The 21,282-nt window shown below is 38.5% G+C and overlaps 1 protein-coding gene across 5 annotated transcripts in view; it reads left to right on the forward strand.

Annotated features, from left to right (window-relative positions):
• Window positions 1–21,282, forward strand: part of MIA3 (MIA SH3 domain ER export factor 3) — a 55,989-nt gene that overhangs the window by 23,921 nt on the left and 10,786 nt on the right. For 3 of the 5 annotated variants that reach the window (XM_061160087.1, XM_061160084.1, XM_061160085.1), the window contains exons 7-18: window positions 11,653–11,784; window positions 14,599–14,620; window positions 15,342–15,430; window positions 15,677–15,754; window positions 15,838–15,948; window positions 16,989–17,060; window positions 17,239–17,343; window positions 18,012–18,134; window positions 18,235–18,346; window positions 19,526–19,581; window positions 19,884–19,974; window positions 20,121–20,259. In XM_061160087.1, the coding sequence (XP_061016070.1) occupies window positions 11,653–11,784; window positions 14,599–14,620; window positions 15,342–15,430; window positions 15,677–15,754; window positions 15,838–15,948; window positions 16,989–17,060; window positions 17,239–17,343; window positions 18,012–18,134; window positions 18,235–18,346; window positions 19,526–19,581; window positions 19,884–19,974; window positions 20,121–20,259 (1,130 nt within the window). Of the gene's footprint in view, window positions 1–10,446; window positions 10,725–11,652; window positions 11,785–14,598; window positions 14,621–15,341; window positions 15,431–15,676; window positions 15,755–15,837; window positions 15,949–16,988; window positions 17,061–17,238; window positions 17,344–18,011; window positions 18,135–18,234; window positions 18,347–19,525; window positions 19,582–19,883; window positions 19,975–20,120; window positions 20,260–21,282 lie in introns of those variants that run through there. The other 2 variants (XM_061160088.1, XM_061160086.1) reach the window with 2 other exon arrangements.

The following is a 21,282-nucleotide window of genomic DNA, read 5'->3' on the forward strand; positions in this document are numbered from 1 at the left end:
GACACTTAATAATCAACTATCCTTTACACTGAGAATTGGTTTGTATACTTAACGCAGTATAAATATTTGATTCTTTCTGTTTAAATAGTTTTCAAAATAATGAGTTGTCTTAGCATTATCCAAAGGTGCCCCAAAGGTTTATGGGTGTGTTTCTTCTAACTCTTTTCTAAGAATCATTAGGATGCATGAATTTTAAAGTATTTGATTTGTTATAATCCACAGTAGTTATTATTCTTATCAATGCTTACTCTCTCCCATTTTTGCCTCTTCAGCTTGGCTCCTGGCCTCTTGACATCATCTTGTGCTCATTGATAACCTTCCTTGCTTTCTAGTGTAACAAGATGTTCCAAGCTCATTTTGTACATTTCCTGCCCAGATCTTGAAGGAGTTATTTCTCTAAAGAGTCTTTTTTCCTTTTACTGGGAAATGGTCTTCAGAGGCAACATTCTGGATACTAAGATCACTTACTGCTTTAGAGTTGGCCATCATTACTAGGCCTTTTCAGAGGACAAAGCTAGGATGTAAGGGAGGATTTTTTTATGTGACTGTTCATTATGATGCCATTTGGATATTCCCAATCAGAGTTCCAGGTGCTAATGGAATTTTACTTAACCACGTCTATCTGACATTGTATTTTCTTTCTCCGATGTTGGAAGTCCCAGTTTTTAATGACATCAACATAATTATTTATTTACCTTGTTTTACAATATTCACATAACAGTATTAAAAATGCCGTATCAACACTACCACCCACAATGTGTTGCTGAAAATATTGCAAGGATATTTTGCAGCTCTTTTTGTCTTTAACCTGTATCCTACTGGGGTATGCTTGAAAGTAATCCTTTTATGTTGTCCTGCCGTTAAGTTGACATAGTTAGGTTAGTTGTTTCATTTTTGCTTTCAATTTTTAGGGATTTTTTTTTTTTTTAAGATTTTTAAACTTTATAATTATCTAACAAATTTACAAGAGCCAAAGTCAATTTGTAAAACAAAGTCTGTTCAGAGAAGTCTAACTTTTGTCCTATTTCCATCCAACCTGTTGATATGTTCCTCTATAGGTAATTTAAAAATTAATTTCATTATCTACTCTGCCATTAAAAAATAAGCAAATGATTTCTGCATCTGGGCTTTCCATGTGGTGCTAGTGGTAAAGAGCTTGCCTGTCAATACAAGAGGCATAAGAGATGCAGGTTCAATCCCTGGATCAGGAAGATTCCCCTAGAGAAGGAAATGGCAACCCACTCCAGTATTCTTGCCTGGAGAATCCTACGGACAGAGGAGCCCCATGAGCTACAGTCCATGGGGTTCACAAAGAGTCGGACACGACTGAGCGACTTCCACTTTTCTGCATCTGGCCGAGGTAGATTTATTGATACCAGCTTTACTCTCTTAACTAAAACAGCTAAAAAGAAACAAACTGAGACAAAATACATGACACAGTAGTTTTCAAGTCATCAGGCAACAAAGAACAGTAGTGTCTGAAAGCTAGAGAACAAATGCCATGAGGTTTACAGTTGTCACATCTCACCGCGCTGAGAGAGCTCCCAGGCTGTGGCACAGAGAGGAGGACCCTGAACTGAGGAAATGGAGTTGAAAGTCCAAGAAAAGCAAAGCAGCTAGGATTCCCAAGGTGGAAGTCTAAGAGGAGAGCTACACAGAGAGCGAGCCCTGGGGATTTTTGAAAGGCCCCTGCGTATTCACCAGAGTACTGATCACACGTGAGGGTGACAAACTACTCAAGGTCAGAGAGTGACCTTGATCTAGTGAGTAGAAGAGACAATTGCTGACACAGGGCCAGGAATAGTACCTCGTAATTCTAAGGGAATTAATTGGGTAGAGTCTCAGAAGGGTCTTGCCTCAGCCTAAATGCTGTTTTTGTCCTCCTTAACAAATCTTAAAAGCAAGACCCAATAGAACCAAACTGTTCCCCAGCAATTTACCTGCATCCCAGAACAAAGCTTAAGAATATCTGGTGTATTAGTCAGGGTTCTCTAGAGAAGCAGTAGGATATACATACAAGAAGAGATTTAGTTTAAGGAATTGAGTTACAGATGGAGCTGAGAAGTCCCACAGCCTGCAGTATGCAAGCTGGAGACCCTGTAAAGTTGGGTTGTAATCAGTCAAAGTGCAAAGACCTGAGAATCAGAGGAACTGATTCTCCCCTAGGTCTGAGGGCCTGAGAACCAGGAGCACCAGGAGCAGAAGACTGATGTTCCAGCTTGAGCAATCAAGAAGGAGGGGACACTTTTTTTCCTTCTGCCCTTTGTTCTCTTCAGGGCCTCGATGGATTGAATGGTCCCCACTCACAGTGAGGAGGCCAATCTGCTTTACTTATTGTATCAATTCAAATGCTAATCTCATCTGGAAACACACAAAGACACACCCCCAAATAACATTTAATCTGGGTACCCTAGGATCAGTCAAACTGATGTTAAAAAATTGAGCATCACACTTATTCACAAAGTATGGCATCCTGTCAAAGATTATCAGGCATGCAGAGGCAAGAAAAGATGACCTGTGATAATGAGAAAAATCAGCCAAAGCCAACAAAGGACTGTCAGAGATGTTAGAATTAGATGATGGTATTAAACAGTTATTACTGCCATATTTCAGATATTAAAAAAGTTAATGTAGAGACATGAAAAATATTTTTTGGAAAAGATCCAAACTTCTAGAGATGAAATGCCTCTGGTGAAAATATACTGTGTGGGATTAATGCTAGACTAGACATTGTTGATGAAAAGATTAGTGAACTTGAAGATATAGCAATAGAAGACATCTAAAAGGAGACATACAGGGGAAAAAAAAGAAAACTGAACAGATTATCAGTGAGCTGTGGGGACACTTTTCAAGCAATCTAATACATTTAACTGGAATCCCTGGAGGAAAGAATAGAGAGGTGTTCAGAAAATTATTTGAGGAAATAAAGGATGAAAAATTTCTAAACTTTATGAAAGCTGCACCTACAGAGCCAAGTTCAATGAAACCCAAGTATAAGAATCACGAAGAAGACTACACAAAGGTATGTGCTTGTGCTCAGTTGCTCATCATGTCCAATGTTTTGTGACCCCATGGAGTGTAGCCCACCAGGCTCCTCTGTCCATAGAATTTCCCAGGAAAGAATACTGGAGTGGGTTGCCATCTCCTGCTCCAGCGGATCTTCCTGACCCAGGGATCAAATGGACATATATCATAATCAAATTGCGCAAAGTAAGTGATAAAGAGCAGTGTCAGCCAGAGAAAAGAGATATTTTAGGAACTAAGATAACATTGACATCAGATTTCTTATTGGAAACAAGGCATGGGAGAATATAGTAGAATAATATCTTTTAATATACTTGAGAAATACTGTTGATCTCCAACATTACACACAGTAAAATATTTTTCAAAAATGAAGACTCTTCTCCCCACCCCCCACCTAAACATACAAGAGCTGAAAAAATTCACCAGGATACCTGCACCATAAGAAATGTTAAGCGAAGACCTTTAGGCTTAAGACAAATGACAAGAGATGGATATAATGGACCTACACAGAGTAGTGACGAATGCCAGAAATGGTAGGTATATGGCTAAATATATAAAACCATTATCTTATTATTTAAATATCTTTACAAGTTAATTTGCTGTTTAAAGAAAAATATTATCAGTGTATAATGGGGTTTACAAAATATGTAAAGGATAAAATATATGACAACAATAGTATTTATACTACTGATCAGGAGAGGGGGAAAGGTGATAGCTCTTGTAAAAGTCTGATTGCACACATGACGTAGTACAGTGTCACTTAAATGTAGGCTGTGATCACTGATCATTTAAAGATGTATAGTATAATAGTATAGTGTATAGTATAGTATGGGCTTCCCTGGTGGATCAGACAATAAAGAATCCACCTGCAATGTAGGAGATCCGGGTTTGATCCCTGGATAGGGAAGATCCCTGGAGAAAGGGATGGCAACCCACTCCAGTAATCTTGCCTGCAGAAACCCATGAACAGAGGAGCCTGGTGGGCTACAACCCATGGGGTCACAAAGAGTTAGATACGACCAACCAACTAAGCACACACACATATAGTATAATATAAACTCTAAATCAGCCACTAAAATAACAAAACAAGGAATTACAGCTAATAAATCAACAAAGGTGATAAATTAGTATCATTAAAAAGACGTGATCCAAAAAAAGGTAGAATAAGAGGAAAAGGGGAACAAAGAACAGATGGGATAAACAGAAGGAAAAAAAAAAGATGCTGGGCTTAAACTTAACCGTATCAAGCCACAGACTAGGAGGGAGTCATTACAAAGCATATATCTGATAAAGGACTTATATCCTGATTATATGAAGAACTCTCAAAATTCACTAAGAAAAAACATAAGCCAGTAAAATAACAGTTCACGAAAAAAGATGTGGATAGCAAATAAACACGTTCAAAAAATAAAAAGCTGAACATAATTAATTATGAGGGAAATGCAAATTTAAACCATCATGACTAAATAACAACCGAAATTTAAAAGACCAAGTGTTGGGGAAGATGTGGAGGGACTGGAAATACCATACACTGCACGTGGGGATATAAAATGGTACCACCACCTTGGAAAATAGTTGGTCAGTTTCCTAGAAAGGTAGACATACACCTGTCAAATGATCTAGCCATTCTTCTACCAAGCACAAATTATACATCCATAGAAGGCCTTGTATATCAAGGTTTGTAGCAGCTCAGTTTGCAAAAGTCAAAAAGTGGAGAAACAGAAATGTCCATCAGCTGGTTAGTAAGTGAATGAATTGTGGTTTATCCATACAACGAAATGCTACTCAGCAGTAAAGTAGTAATGATTGTTGATCTATGCAGCAACACAGATTAATCTCAAGTTATATTGAGTGAGAGAAGCCAGAGAAAATAGAATACATAGCGAATTATTCCATATATATAAAACATTAGGAAATGCAGACTAATTTATTAGGACAGCAATTCTGCTAAGGGGCAGGGAAGAATGACAAGTGGCAGGAGGTGGGATTACCAAGGGGATGATGAGGCTTTTGGAGGTGAAGGGTATGTTCATTATTGTGAGTGTGATGTTTTCACAGATGTATTCATCTGTCAGAACTTATCAGATTGTGCGTTTAAGTAAGTGTAGTTTACTACATGTCAGTTATACCTAGAAGCTGTAAGATTCTTCTCTCATGTATATATATGAAGTAAAACCCTAGCGGTATATAAAATTATTTCATTTCTTTTTTCCAGTTTCATACTACAGTTGACCCTTGAACAATCCAAGTTTGAATTGCTTGGATCCCTACTTATGCATGTTTGGTTTTTTTTCCCATTAAATGCATACTACAGTGCTACACAATCCACAGTTGGTTGAATCCTCGAAGGCAGGAGGACTCTTGTCTAAGGAGAGCCCACTAACTGTAAAATATGTGGGGATTTTTAACTGCACGAAGGGTTAGTACCCCTAATCTCTGTGGTGTTCAGTGGTCAGCTGTACATTTTAATGTATTCAACATTTGTTCTATCATTGGATAGTTTGGTTATTTCCAATCTTTTGTTATTATAACAAGGCTTTGTACATATATCTTTCTAGCATTTGTTATTCTAGTTCTAATATCTTTGAGACAGATCTTTAGAAGTTTCCATATATATATATATTTATATATATATATATATATACAGGGATTGTTGTGTCAGAGGTTATTACACAGGTAATTTGGGGAGATGTTGCTAGATTTTTGTTCATAGGGGTTTGTATCATTTTGTATAATGATCAGTAATGTATAAGTACCCATTTCCTCTGCATTCTCTCACTAAAAGAGTATGTTGTTAAATGTTTGGATCTTGCCAATAGAAGTGAGAAATGGTATCTCAATATAGGTTTAATTTGTACTTCTTTTATTACGATTGAGACAGAGCATGTTTCCCTATGTCTGTGAGCTCTTCCTGCTGCTTTCCTGAGGACTATCTTCATTTTTTTCTGCTCATATTTTGTAGGCTTGCTGGCTGACTTCTCTATTTGTAAAGTTCTTTATTCTTTAGGAATATTAACCCTTTGTAACAAATTTCAAATTTTTTTCCCTCAGGTTTTCACTGTCAAACTTTGCTTATTTTAGTCCCAAGAGTTGGACAACACTTTTTTTTTTTTAATTTCTAAGTAATCAAGTTTACAAATCTTTTCCTTTAGATCTTGAGACATAATTAGGAAGGTTTTCCTCACTCCTAGTAATCAAGAAAACTAACCAATCCGATCACATGGACCACAGCCTTGTCTAATTCAATGAGACTATGCACCATGCTATGTAGGGCCACCCAAGATGGATGGGTCATGGTGGAGAGTTCTGAAAAAATGTGGTCCACTGGAGAAGGGAATGGCAAACCACTTCAGTATTCTTGCCTTGGGAACCTCAAGTATGAACAGTATGAAAAGGCAAAAAGCTAGGACACTGAAAGATGAACTTCCCAGGTTGGTAGGTGCCTAGTATGTTACTGGAGATCAGTGGAGAAATAATTCCAGAAAGAATAAAGAGACACAGCCAAAGCAACAATACCCAGTTCTGGATGTGATTGGTGGTGGAAGTAAAGTCTGATGCTATAAAGAGCAATATTGCACAAGAACCTGGAATGTTAGGTCCATGATCCAAGGGAAATTGGAAGCGGTCAAACAGGAGATGGCAAGAGTGAACATTGGCATTTTAGGAATCAACAAACTAAAATGGACTGGAACAGGTGAATTTAACTCAGATGACCATTGTATCTACTACTGTGGGCAAGAATCCCTTAGAAGAAATGGAGTAGCCATCATAGTCAACAAAAGAGTCTGAAATGCAGTACTTGGATGCAATCTCAAAAACGACAGAATGATCTCTGTTTGTTTCTAAGGCAAGCCACTCAGTATCACAGTAATCCAAGTCTATGCCCTGACCAGTAACGCTGAAGAAGCTGAAGTTGAATGATTCTATGAAGACCTACAAGACCTTTTAGAACGAACACCCCAAAAAGATGTCCTTTTCATTATATGGGACTGGAATGCAAAAGTAGGAAGTCAAGAAATACCTGGAGTAACTGGCAAATTTGGCCTTGGAGTACAGAATGAAGCAGGGCAAAGGCTAGTAGAGTTTTGCCAAGAGAATGCACTGGTCATAGCAAACACCCTCTTCCAACAGCACAAGAGAAGACTCTACACATGGACATCACCAGATGGTCAATACCAAAATCAGATTGATTATATTTTTTGCAGCCAAAGATGGAGAAGCTCTATACAGTCAGCAGAAACAAGACTGGGAGCTGACTGTGGCCTAGATCATGAACTGCTTATTGCCAAATTCAGACTTAAGTTGAAGAAAGTAGGGAAAACCACTAGACCATTCAGGTATGACCTAAATCAAATCCCTTACGATTATACAGTGGAAGTGAGAAATAGATTCAAGAGATTAGATCTGATAGAGTGCCTAAAGAACTATGGACAGAGGTTCGTGACATTATACAGGAGACAGGGATCAAGACCATCCCCAAGAAAAAGAAATGTAAAAAGGCAAAATGGTTGTATGAGGAGGCCTTACAAATAGCTGTGAAAAGAAGAGAAGCGAAAGGCAAAGGGTACAAGGAAAGATATACCCATCTGAACGCAGAGTTCCAAAGAATAGCAAGGAGAGAGAAGAAAGCCTTCCTCAGTGATCAGTGCAAAGAAATAGAGGAAAACAGTAGAATGGGAAAGACTAGAGATCTCTTCAAGAAAATGAGAGATACCAAGGCAACATTTCATGCAAAGGTGGGCACAATAAAGGAGAGAAATGGTCTGGACCTAGCAGAAGCAGAAGATATTAAGAAGAGGTGGCAAGAATACACAGAAGAACTATACAAAAAAGATCTTCATGACCCAGATAATCATGAAGGTGTGATCACTCACCTAGAGCCAGACAACCTGGAATGCGAAGTCAAGTGGGCCTTAGGAAGCGTCACTATGAACAAAGCTAATGGAGGTGATGGAATTCCAGTTGAGCTATTTCAAATCTTAAAAGATGATGCTGTGAAAGTGCTACACTCAATATGCCAGCAAATTTGGAAAACTCAACAGTGGCCACAGGACTGGAAGAGGTCAGTTTTCATTCCAATCCCAAAGAAAGGCAATCTCAAAGAATGCTCAAACTACCACACAATTGCACTCATCTCACACGCTGGTAAAGTAATGCTCAAAATTCTCCAAGCCAGGCTTCAACAGTATGTGAACTGTGAACTTCCCAGATGTTCAAGCTGGATTCAGAAAAGGCAGAGGAACCAGAGATCAAATTGCCAACATCTGCTGGATCATCGAAAAAGCAAGAGAGTTCCAGAAAAACATCTATTTCTGCTTTATTGACTATGCCAAAGCCTTTGATTGTGTGTATCACAACTGTGGAAAATTCTGAAAGAGATGGGAAATACAGATTTCTCCTCCTGAGAAACCTGTATGCAGGTCAGGAAGCAACAGTTACAACTGGGACATGGAATAAGAGACTGGTTCCAAATCGGGAAAGGAGTATGTCAAGGCTGTATACTGTCACCCTGCTTATTTAACTTATATGCAGAGTACATCATGAGAAACAGTTGGCTGGATGAAGCGCAAGCTGGAATCAAGATTGCCGGGAGAAATATCAGTAGCCTCATCCTTAAGGCAGAAAGTGAAGAACTAAAGAGCCTCTTGATGAAAGTGAAAGAGGAGAGTGAAAAGGTGGCTTAAAACTCAACATTCAGAAAACTTAAGATCATGGCATCTGGTCCCATCACTTGATGGCAAATAGATGGGGAAGCAATGGAAACAGTGTCAGACTTTATTTTTTTGGTCTCCAAAATCACTGCAGATGGCAACTGCAGCCATGAAATTAAAAGACGCTTGCTCCTTGGAAGAAAAGTTATGACCAATTTAGACAACATATTAAAAAGCAGAGACATTACTTTGCCAACAAAGGTCCATCTAGTCAAAGCTATGGTTTTTCCAGTGGTCATGGATGGATGTGAGAGTTGGACTATAAAAGGAAGCTGAGCGCCGAAGAATTGATGCTTTTGAACTGTGGTGTTGGAGAAGACTCTTGAGAGTCCCTTGGACTGTGAGATCAAACCTGTCCATCTTAAAGGAAATCAGTCCAGAATATTCATTGGAAAGACTGATGCTTAAGCTGAAGCTCAAATACTTTGACCACCTATGCGAAGAACTGACTCATTTGAAAAGACCCTGATACTGGGAAAGATTGAGGGCAGGAGGAAAAGGGAATGATGGAGGATAAGATGGTTGGATGGCATCACCGACTCAATGGACATGAGTTTGAGTAAACTCCAGGAGTTGGTGATGTACAGGGAGGGCTGGCCAGCTGCCCTGGGGTTGCAAAGAGTTGGAAAGGACTGAGTGACTGAACTGAACTGAATAATCAAGAAATTCATCCATATTTTTTCTAGTACTTACTTGTTCTCATTTTTACATTCAGGTTTCTGACCTAGTTGGAATTTATCCTTTTGGACAGTGAGGGGGAAAAAAAAATCCCATTTTTATTATTTTCCATTTGATTATCTAGTTATGTCAACGCCACTTGTTAAAAAGTCTGTTTTTCTCACAGTTGACTCTTACTGTACCCTAAATTGCCAATGTAGTTGGGTCTATTTCTAGATTTTTCTATCCTGTCCCATGGTCTGTCTGTATGATTATCCGGTCAGTACCATACTGTTTTAATTATGGAGCATGACTTAGCCCACTACTCCCCCCACCCCCCTTCTATTTCTAGCTTTCCCTGCTTAATTGTTCTTCTGAATTGACTTTATATTCAAATCATACACATACACACCTTTAAACATCTAAAAACATCAGCCACTCCACCCCCTAGGGTTAAATATTTTTATTATCTTCAACCCTTAGAACGCGATTTCCAGACTGTTCCTTGTCCTTTTCCACAAATCCTAAAACCGTAAAATATGGGACCCAGAACTGATCCCACTGGAATAAGTGTAGAAATGACAAGCTTCCGTAGAATTACACTTCTTAGAGGGGCATCAGCGAGAACGTGGGGGCAGTACGAACACTAGGAAGCCTGGCAGGGAAAAAGTAAGCCGGAGACCGCAGAGGGCCGGGAGGGAACCTGGCCCTGCGTCGCGGCCGAGGCGGAGGGCGGTCCATCAGAGGCAGCGGGAGCGGCTGGCGTCTCAGCACCTGGAGATAAAAGGGTCCAGCTCTGGGCAGGCGTGAGTGGGCCACCTTCTTCTTTCCCCCAGCCTCCGCTGATCGTCCTCGAAACTCCCGAGCCCAGGGAATCGCGCTTTCTCTCCCGCTTGCTGAGCCGTTCCGTCTCCCCCTGCTGTCACTCGGGGTCTTTGCTTTTCTCCCCGCGACGCGCTCGACCGTTGGTTTCTTCCGCTGTGGCCCCGCCCCCCGCGGGCCCGGCCCCCGTCGGCGTCCGTACTTCCGCCAGGGGCCGTGTGTTATGACGTGTTTTCCAGGAGGCGCGGGGCGAAAGTGCCAGAGGCCGAGGAAGGCGAAGTTCAGTCCGAGTTTCCGCCCCCTGAGCCGGGTCTTTTCCGAAGGAGGAAGCGGTGATAGAGAGGGGCTCTGGTGCCGTCCACCAGGGAAGCGTCGGCCGCGCTCCGCTGTCCAGTCACGATGGACTCAGTACCTGCCACGGTGCCTTCTGTTACCTCCTCCCCGGGGGACCCGGAGCTTCTGGGACCCCTGTCGGTGCTCTACGCAGCCCTGATAGCCAGGCTTCTGGAGGTGACGGCCCTCACCCTCAGCTCTGGCAGGCGGGTGGACGAGTTCTGAGCGGAGTGGGTGTCCTGACCAGGCGGAGGAGAAATAAAGTGTGTGTCAGGCCGGAGGCGGCAGGACTTTCCGGTGCTGTTTAAGGAGATGGTGGGAGTGTATTTGAGAAGGTTTTGTGGCGCTTTCATTTTTTTTTTTTTAATTGAGTGCTTTGATGTGGCAGGTAGTGTGTTGCTTTCGAGTGTACAGTCACGGTCAAAATAAGCGAGTATCACGCCCCTGCAGGTCCTTTTCACTTGACCCATGACACCGTTGGGGGATGGGGTCGGTACAACAGTAAAGAGTGTAGAAAAGGAGAAGAGTGTAATGCCCTGTTTGTAATGAAACAGAATTTCTAGGAACCAGTTGAGAGCGGTCTGTCTAGACCAGTTATCGGGAACTGTCTGAAGTTTCTCAGTGTTTGGTTTTATGTAAGTAGAAAACAGTTAAGACTTCAGATCTCAGAGGAAAAGCTAATTGTTTGTGGTGTTCATTATCACTCTGGTTTTATTAGCAGCTGTAAAAGCTTCTATAGTAATGTTTCAATTTTTTTTTTAATGTGGCTTCTCAAGTCATACAAATTAACTCAGAGAAAAAGGGTGATCCACAGGGATTCTACCCGTGTGTTGGACAAAATGGTGTTTTGGAGACTGTTGCAAAATGGAAATATATGCTCCACATAAAGAGATTGAGATTTATAATGTTTAAAAAGACTTCAAGCCAAACAGGAAAGAGGAGGCTGCCAGTATCTTCTTTTCTTTTAAGCAGTGGAAATAATGAAGAACGTTCAGGGGATCGCTGTCTAATGGAGATTGAATTAGATTTCTGTGGATGATTCTCTGTGATACTTTATCATAAATTTCTTTCAGGTTTCCCACTATTTCTAATGTTTCTCTTCCAGCTCCTTGCTACATTGCCTGAGGATGTCCAGCCTGGGCCTGATTTTTATGGACTGCCATGGAAGCCTGTACTTATCACTGCCTCCTTAGGAATTGTTTCATTTGCTGTTTTCTTCTGGAGAACTGTCCTTGCTGTGAGTAAATTAATTTATACCTTTAGACTCACTAAAACAGGAATATCACTGGCCCTTTTGCTTTTCTTTTAATTACTAACTTGAACTCAAATGAATGCTTATAATCCAAGCTAACTTTATAAAATAATTCAGTGTAATCTTTGTTGGTAAAGACTTAGGTGAACAAGATGACATGTGTATAATCTCAGTGGGGAAACTTTAGTTTACAAATCAGAAGCCTTAGAAATGTTCATGTCCTTTTGTATAGTATAATACCATGTCAAGTAATCTATCCTAAAGAAATAACCAGTCATAAATTAAAAGATGTATGGGGTGTTAAAAATGGAACCATATTAATTAGAGTGAAAACTTGATAGAACCTAAATGATCTGTTGTGGGGGCAGGTTATTATTGTACATCCATATAATGAGATATTAGGCAGCTCTTAAAATTTATGTATTTCAAAGATACTGGGGCACAGAAAATGCTCACAATTTAATGTTAAGTGGAAGAAAGCCACAACCAAGACTTTAAAGTGTAGATAAACTGTTTATTATGTAAAAACATATATACACACAGAAGAAATGCTGCAAATGGTAAAAATATATATCAAAAATAATTTTTCAGTCTTTTTCCATACATATATGTTTCACATATTTTCTATTTGATCATATGCTGTTGTGTTCAGAAAATATCTTTTTATTTGGAAATACAGAGTACGTAGTGTCTATAGACACTGCTAAAATTTTTATTCCTTAGAGTCCTTTCCTGTGCGTAATTTGTCTTTCATGCTTATAGGTGTATGTATTCTTGTACAGATACATACTTAACGATCCTGTTTCACCGTCATCTAATGTAATTGGGAGAAAAGTTATTCTGTATAAATGAGCTTTGCAGATGAAAAGGTTTCAGTTGAAACTTAGCAGGTAAAGTGGCCAGAAGCCACTTTATGATGCATGCATATCTTTCTAAAATTGAGTCTTCTGATTTCCTAATTCTCTCAGTCATATCATTGTTAATAAACTCTCTCTCCTTGCACAAGTGATTGTAAAATGATTTAAAAACAAAGGTCTTTTGCCTGGATTGTTGTGAAGACCCTTTAAATCTCTTGAGGCTTTTCCTCAGCTACAAGGAAAAAAGAGAGAATAGACAGCGAGACCATTTTCTATTTTCCAGTCTTGATTCTCCCATCTCAAAACGTCTGACACAAGGTTATGTAGGCTTTATGTGCTAACTGCCGCCTCACAGTCTCAACATTTAGGATCTTGTTCCGTACTCTCATTGCCTGCTTCTTGCTTCTTCCTCCTTGCTTCTTTCTCCTACTTGTTGCTTTGGGTGAGAGGATAAAGGAAGCTTACTTTCTCATTAGCAAGACTGTGACATTAGAGAAATTGTCATTAATTCTGTGTTGAAACTGAATGTAGTTTCTTGTGGAGAGCATCATTAAAAATGGTGTTAGATATTATAATAATACTGAGATATCGTGGATGATTTGTGGACTGATCTGAGCATCTCATCACCATTTATGACGTTTGACAAAGGGAGTAGGTTACAGAGACATTCAGTAACACTTTTGAAAAAATTGAGTACTGCTTGTTGGATTTGGTGCTGATGCTAGGGGATGATTTATTTATTTATTTATTTATTTTCCATTTATTTTTATTAGTTGCAGGCTAATTACTTTACAGTATTGTAGTGGTTTTTGCCATACATTGACATGAATCAGCCATGGATTTACATGTGTTCCCCATCGCGATCCCCCCTCCCACCTCCCTCTCCATCCCATCCCTCTGGGTCTTCCCAGTGCACCAGCCCTGAGCACTTGTCTCATGCATCCAACCTGGGCTGGTGATCCGTTCCACCCTTGATAGTATACTTGTTTCAATGCTGTTCTCTCAGAACATCTAGGGGATGATTTAGAAGATACTGGCTGTTACTTCTCTTGTTGTTTGTATATTTTCCTTTTGTTGTTTAGTTGCTAAGTCTTGTCCGACTTTTCCCTCAGTAGTCTTTTCCCTTTTAGATTTATGACCTCCATTTTTAGGGAGTTGGGAAAATCAGATGGTCTAATTTATTAGATTTCTAAATTCACCCAGTAGCCAACTTTGATTAGGATTTGTAAGATGTCTTCTGGTGGAAGAAGCATATCTTAGTTCCCTGATTATGCCTTTAATTTGTTTCCTCAGAGTCTTTTTCAGTTATCTTTGTTTCTAGATCTCATTCTGGCTATTTGAGGCTGTCAAATAAATGGTTTTGGGTAAATGACGCATTAGTGTATTTAACAGGAAAATGTTACTTCGTTTCACTTTTTTTAAATTGAGGTATAATTGACAAGTAATATTATATTAGTTTCGAGTGTGTAAAATAATGGTTTGATATTTGTGTATATTGCAAAATGATTGCCAAAAGTCTAGTTGACAGTCCATCACCAATACATAGTTAAAAGATTTTTCCCCCCCTTGGGATGGGAACTTTTAAGAGCTGCTCTCTTAGCAGTTTTCAAATATCTAATAATCCCTTTCCATTATGGAACTTAAGTGCTCATTTACTAAGATTGGTGCTCATTTAAAGGATACATGAATGTGTCTTTCATTGCAAAAATAAGGTATTTACCTTAGTGCATTTATCCTTCAGGAACTATAATGAAGTATCACTGCCAATTACATTTGAAATGTTTTTTTTAGCCTTTTCCTATTTTTTAATCCTGTGGATCCTTATGCTTAATCAAACCATTGTTAAATTTTCATTTGGTTATGATTTGACTGTTGTGTTAAGAACTATAATAATTCTATTAATAAGATGTCTTGACATCAAGCTTATTTCTTTCTCTTTTAGGTAAAGAGTAGAGTATATCAAGGTAAATATTCAGGCTTATTTTGTTATTTGTGCTGTACCTTCAGTATTGATATTTGATCTGAGTTTTATGTAAGCTAAAAGTAGAAATGGTGACATCTGATCTCTGATTAATTCCTGAACATTTTACTAATCCTGGGTTGTATGCTTAGATGACAGAGTAGATGGTAATGCTAGTAGGTGAGAGGGGATGAGGTGGAACAAGTTGTGAGTGTAGGGAGAAGATTCAGTTTGAGCAGACTGACTTTGGATGTTGATGTAATGCAACTTAATACCTGTGAATATGTTCCTGTGCTAATGATTTATTCAGTACAGTAAATATTTATGTAGATAATTTGAGGAATAGAGATATAAGTCAGTATGCTTGCATTTTCTGTTTCTATTTTCAAATGAAATATATTTGAAGTGATCACATTTTCTGAGAAGAAAGATGTTCACAAAGGGGAAAGATACTGAGCTAAAACATTTTACTATATTTCTTATTGTTGAAATAAATTTGAAGTGGAATCTCCTTGAAATAAGGGTTATTACTATATTTTTCCTTAAATTTTAATGATATGTTTATACCTTTATTGCTGTTAAACACAGATTTCTTTTTAAAAGCGTAATAGTTCTGCTAAGTTCATTTACCTCAAAGTGCTGGATAACATGTCTGCTGCTAATACATTGGGTAATTCAGTTTTTAGTGATCATGATAATTTGATGGATTTCCCCCCCCTTTTTAGTCACTGAACAGCAAATTTCTGAGAAGTTGAAGAATATCATGAAAGAAAACGCAGACCTTGTACAAAAATTGTCAAGTTATGAGCAGAAGGTATTATTCTTTCATTTCCTCTCCCCCTCTGTGGTTCTGTCTTATTTCCTCCTGTCTTATAGTTCAGTTATTACAGTGTTTTTAAATCATAGTTTTGTTTCATTATCTCCTACAAACTCTTCAAATATGAAGCAGTCATCATCCATGTCTTATTGCTTTCTTCTCTCAGGGATCTCCTATTTGGAGATAAGTTTTGATAGCACTATAATTTATGTTTCTAAAGTTTGAATGCTTTATTTTATATAGATCAAGGAATCAAAGAAACATGTTCAAGAAACCAAGAAACAAAACATGATTCTTTCTGATGAAGCAATTAAGTTTAAGGTAAAAATTTCTTCTTTTTGAGATTACATTCTAAAAACAAAAGAAAAATAATGAATGGTTGTTTTTAATCCATATTTTTGTAGGATAAAATCAAGAATCTTGAAGAAACTAATGAAATTCTGGGAGACACAGCTAAAAGTTTACGCGCTATGTTAGAGTCTGAGAGAGAACAGAATGCCAAGAATCAGGACTTGGTAAGAGTTTTGCTGTTAAGTGTTGCTATAATTTGGCTTTTGAACTATTTTGTAGGTTGGGTGAGATGAACTCTGCATTTTCCTGTGCTGTAACTAGAGTCATATTGAAAGTCAGAGAAGTGGAACCTCCTGTGCATTTTTATGGGATTTTAAATACTAATACCCCAAGTTACTATTTTTATGGGCCTAGAAAACATTTTTTGTCCTCTGTCCTGGGTAATTTTCACGTTGCTTGGCCCTGCCCTTTGAAATATGTAGAGCAACGAAGAAATAGTTGCCCCTTTGTGTGGTCTTTGTACTTTGTTTTGATTTATTTTTGCATGTTTTGTTTCTAAAAATAAACTTTAAATGCTTGAACAGTTTTCAAATTACATATAAGATGCAAAAATAGTAGAGAATGTTCCTGTATATTGCATACCCAGTTAAGCTTGATCACCTGACTGAGGTAGTATTTGACAGGTTTCTCTGCTATGAAATTAACCCTTTCTCCATCCTTTGCATAGTATACTGTTTGGAAGAAAGTTACTGTGTACAACCCACAGTTACAGTGTGAAGAGTTAGGCTCCATCTCCTTGACAAGGCAGAGTATCTTTGTAAATTTGGGAATTCTGTTTCTGAGATTTGGCTCTTCTCCCTCAAGTGCAGTCATTTTTAGTTTAGCAAGAGAAGTTTTAAGTGACTTTGGGATTTTTTTTCTTGACCACTAGGAAAATTCATTGATTTGAACTGGTTTAATTGATTTTTTTTTTTTTTTTCATTTTCTTTGCTTTGACTTTTTTAGTCTCATCATGTAGCACATTATGTCATAACTAGGAAAGTTTTGAATGGTATGAAATGTTTGTGTCTTCAGTATTTTCTTTCCTTATGTTTCTACATTCTTGACTTTTTTCATAGGCCAAAATTAGATACTCTGCTTTTACTCAGTACCTAGGGGATAGCACTGGGATGTGTTTTGTTAATGTTTCTTCCTTTTATCATATATCCCAGTATTTCTACTGCAATCCTAAAACATTTTTGTGCCCTTTTTTTCCCCATTGCAGATATCAGAAAATAAGAAATCTATAGAGAAGTTAAAGGATGTTATCTCAGTGAATGCCTCAGAATTTTCAGAGGTAAAGCTCTACAATTCCTGCAAGACAGTAATATGATATCTTAGTATTTTGAGGAGCAAACATTGATGTGTGCTAGGAAATGCAAAAAACCAAAACCATATGAATTAATTGGGAAAGTATAACTTTTTTGTGTGTTTTTCATTGGAACGACTTCACTAATAGCAGTGCTTTGCATTAGGTTCAAATTGCCCTTAATGAAGCTAAACTTAGTGAAGAGAAAGTGAAGTCTGAATGCCATCGGGTTCAAGAAGAAAATGCTAGACTTAAGAAGAAGAAAGAGCAGGTAAGGAAAGTTAGCATCATAGATTAAACTAGAAAACCAAGTATTATTACTTCTTGGATATGTTTTTAAGAAAATGAAGTATGTATGCAGAGTTCTATTTTTAGGTATGCAAAGTATAAACTGTGCTTCCCAGATTGAGTGCATGTATACATTCTCCATCTGTTCTGGGTTTTCTCTTTTATACAATTCCCTGTAGCTATCAGAATGTTTAGTCTTTTTTGTCTCATCCTGCACCAACCAGTTACTAACTTGAGTAGGCACAAGGGGGCGATGGATTTGCTTCTTAGACCAAAGAATTAGGTGTTTATTACCCTCCTTTGAGAAGTTGCTGCCTCTCTGACCAAGAGAAGGTTACATGATGTGGAGTCTTGACTTGGTAGGCAGTGAGGTATGTGCCCGTCGGTGCCTGCTGGAAGTGAGTTATTTGAAGTGGCGACAGTTTTCTGGAGGATGCAGTACACTAGACCAATGTCGTGGCAGCTCTGAGATGTTCAGTGCAGTTCTGAGTGTTGGAGCCACTCTCTCCGCTCCCTTTCCCAAAGCCGTAGCCCATGGTGACATGCCAGAGAGGAGCTCAGCTCCCTGCTTTCCTGTCTCATTCATGTGGTCCTGCTGCCTCCTCTGCAGAAGCCGTAATGTTTGGAAATTCATGTATTTTAACTTTTCAGTTGCAGCAAGAAATCAAAGACTGGAGTAAATCACATGCTGAGCTCAGTGAGCAAATCAGGTCGTATGAGAAGTCTCAGAAAGATCTAGAAGTGGCTCTCACTCACAAAGATGACAATATTAATGTGAGTTCATTTTCCTGAATACATGCTTAATTCTCATAAAATCTGTGCAGTTGAAATTGAGAGGCTATTTCTAATAAATATCCTTTTGCTTGTTTTCTAGGCTTTGACTAACTGCATTACACAGTTGAATCGGTTAGATTGTGAATCTGAATCTGAGGATCAAAATAAAGGAGGAAATGAACCAGATGAATTAGCAAATGGAGAAGTGGGAGGTACGATTGGTTTCTGGGCAGTTGGACCTCTTTCTGCCTTCTTGTCTTTAAGTACACTGATGCTTTTTTCAGCGGACTGAATTTCCTATTAAGGGTTACAGCTGCAGATGCCTGTCACTGAATTTGTACAGTCAGCCCTCCAAATCTGTGGGTTTGCATCTGCAGATTTAGCCAACTGCAGTTTGAAAATATTGGGAGGAGAAAAATTCCATAAAATTCCAAAAAGCAAAGTTTCAATTTGCTTCATGCCAGCACCTGTTTACTTAGCATTTACATTGTATAAGGTATTATAAGTAACCTAGAGGTGAAATATGTGGGAGGGTCTTTGTAGGTTATGTTCAAATGTTATGCTATTTTATATAAAGTACTTGAGCATCCATAGGTTTTGGTTTCCTGCGGGGGGAGGTGTGGGAAGGAAGTGCTGGAGCCAGTCTCCTGTGGACACAGGGACTACAGGTCTTTGTGCGCTGGGCCGAGGTGGGATGCTGGGTTGTAGTACAGCCAGGCCTGTAGTAAACACTGACATGGCTTTTCCATCCCACTGAGAGCTGGGTGTGTGCACTGGCGCCAGAGCAGCATCAGTCCTGTCTCACTCCTCTGCATCCTGAACACTCTTCAGGAGGAGAAACTTGTTTCTCAGCTGCATGTGTACTGTATCCGTAGCTCTGTGGTTTTAGGGCCGAGACCAATTTTAAAAGTACTGAGCTGGAGGGAGCTGTAAACTCAGCAACGAGAGTGGAAGCTAAAGGGCAGCAGTGTTTACTGATGAGGGACGTATTTCTAGGCAATGAATCCCAGTTTGAATGTTGCCCGTATTGGGAGTGTTTTAAACTACACCTGGTAGCGGCCTCAAGGGGAGAGAAGAGGAGTGCGTCTTTCTAAATAAGATATTTGGGGGCAGGTAGGTCCAAGAGAGAAGAAAAGCTATATTTCACGTATCTCTTCTTGCTCAAGAACTACATGGATGTTTTTACTGTACAGACTGGGAATTCATTAATTTTTTCAATCTAACTTTGCAAATCTCTTGGAAGTCAAATAGGCTAATCAGTTCTTTTGGTTAGTTTGTTTTTTCTTTGAATGTTTGAACATGATAATTGTTTGGGGGAAATCAAGGACATATAGTTAAACAGTAAGGAAGGAAAGAGCAATGAAATCCTTTTGTTGGTTTTTTTTTATTAGGTGACCGGAGTGAGAAGGTGAAAATTCAGATTAAGCAAATGATGGACGTTTCTCGGGTATAATCCTTTTTATAGAGTACTGTAATCCCCTGGAGAAAGAAATGGCAACCCACTCCAGTATTCTTGCCTCAGAAATCCCACGGACAGAGGAACCTGGCCGGTTACAGCCCATGGGGTTGCAAGAGTCAGACATGACTAAGCGACTAAACCAGCACCACTCTAAGTGCCTGTGATAGTAATATTCTTACTATCAAGAATATTTAGAATTAGAGTATTTATTATTAAGAATAGTAAATATAAGACTATTTACTATCAAGAATTCTCACTTTAAGAATATTTTTCTCTTCTGCAATTTTTAGACACAGACTGCGATATCGGTAGTTGAAGAGGATCTAAAACTTTTACAGTGTAAACTCAGAGCCTCCATGTCCACTAAATGTAACCTGGAAGGTAAGTTGCTTCTTAAAAAGAAATTGCTGTTTGAAAAAGAAATCCTCTTTCCATCTTTTTCACCCCCTTTAATACTGCCTCCCTCCCCAGCGAGTTCTCCAGTTCTTGTGCACACACACAAAACTAAAATGTTTTATCCCCTGTAGACCAAATAAAGAAATTAGAAGAGGATCGCAGCTCACTTCAGTCTGCCAAAACTGTGCTGGAAGATGAATGCAGAACACTAAGGCAGAAAGTAGAGATTCTAAATGAACTCTATCAGCAGAAGGAGATGGCTCTACAGAAGTAAGATTATCATGCTTCATTGCTAACAATGTTGTCATCTAACTGAATGCATGCACTACTGTATACAATCTTGTCATTTTTAAAGATTGTTTATTGTGTTTTCTATCTATAATTAGTATAAATTTGGCTTTCTTCCTTTTCTACCCTGTTTCCCATAACTTGCATCTTTTTTTCCCATTTTGACTAATTGTCAGCAATGATTGCCTGTAATTTACCTGAAGGGTGGTAGTTATTGGTACTGACAGTTGCGGTTCTGAAAGTGCTTTTTTTATGATCTGTACCCTTTCTGCAGCTCTACCACTTGTTCCACTTTTCCTTTTTGTTGTCACTTACATCCTTCTTATTGGTCTTACATTTGTTCTTCTAGTTCTTAATATGGCCTTTAAAAATCCTGAGTAATTTATGAGACATGATTTTTAGTAGAATCAGTATACGTTAAAAGGAGTATTTAGTTATTGACAGTATTGTAAATTTTTGGACTTAATATGGTCAAATATTCAGAGTATACATATATAAAATACATAAATATGGCAAGGTTATTGGGAGTTTTGAATTTAGAAATACCTGTTTGGTGTATATATTTAGGTATTAATCTTTTGAAACACATCTCAAATTAGGAGTTAGATATCTTTTGAAAGATACACTTTTGTAGTTCATTTTAAATTTTCTTCACAAAAATACCTGAACTCTCTATAAAAGTAGTTTATTGGTGGCAGTTGCTAATTATGTTTGTTCCTGTAGTTCACTCTTTGGTGTTGATAGCAGTCTGTGAGAAAGCTGCTTTTGCTAAGGAAATTTAATCTTTCCCAAATGCTTTGGTTACTATTGCCAGATGCCATTAAACATTGAAACCATACCACTGACTTTTTCTCTTAATTCTTTGCTCACCAAGAAATCAGTTTAGATTTTCTGAGTTTTATTCAGGCCAGCTCTAAGTACCTGGTTTGCTTTAGACAAATATTTCTCATTTCATTAGTTATTATTATTTTTTTTAAAAGCACTTCTCTGCCACTAGTAGTCACT

This window comes from Dama dama, chromosome 14, assembly GCF_033118175.1.
Source record: "Dama dama isolate Ldn47 chromosome 14, ASM3311817v1, whole genome shotgun sequence".
NCBI lineage: Eukaryota > Metazoa > Chordata > Mammalia > Artiodactyla > Cervidae > Dama > Dama dama.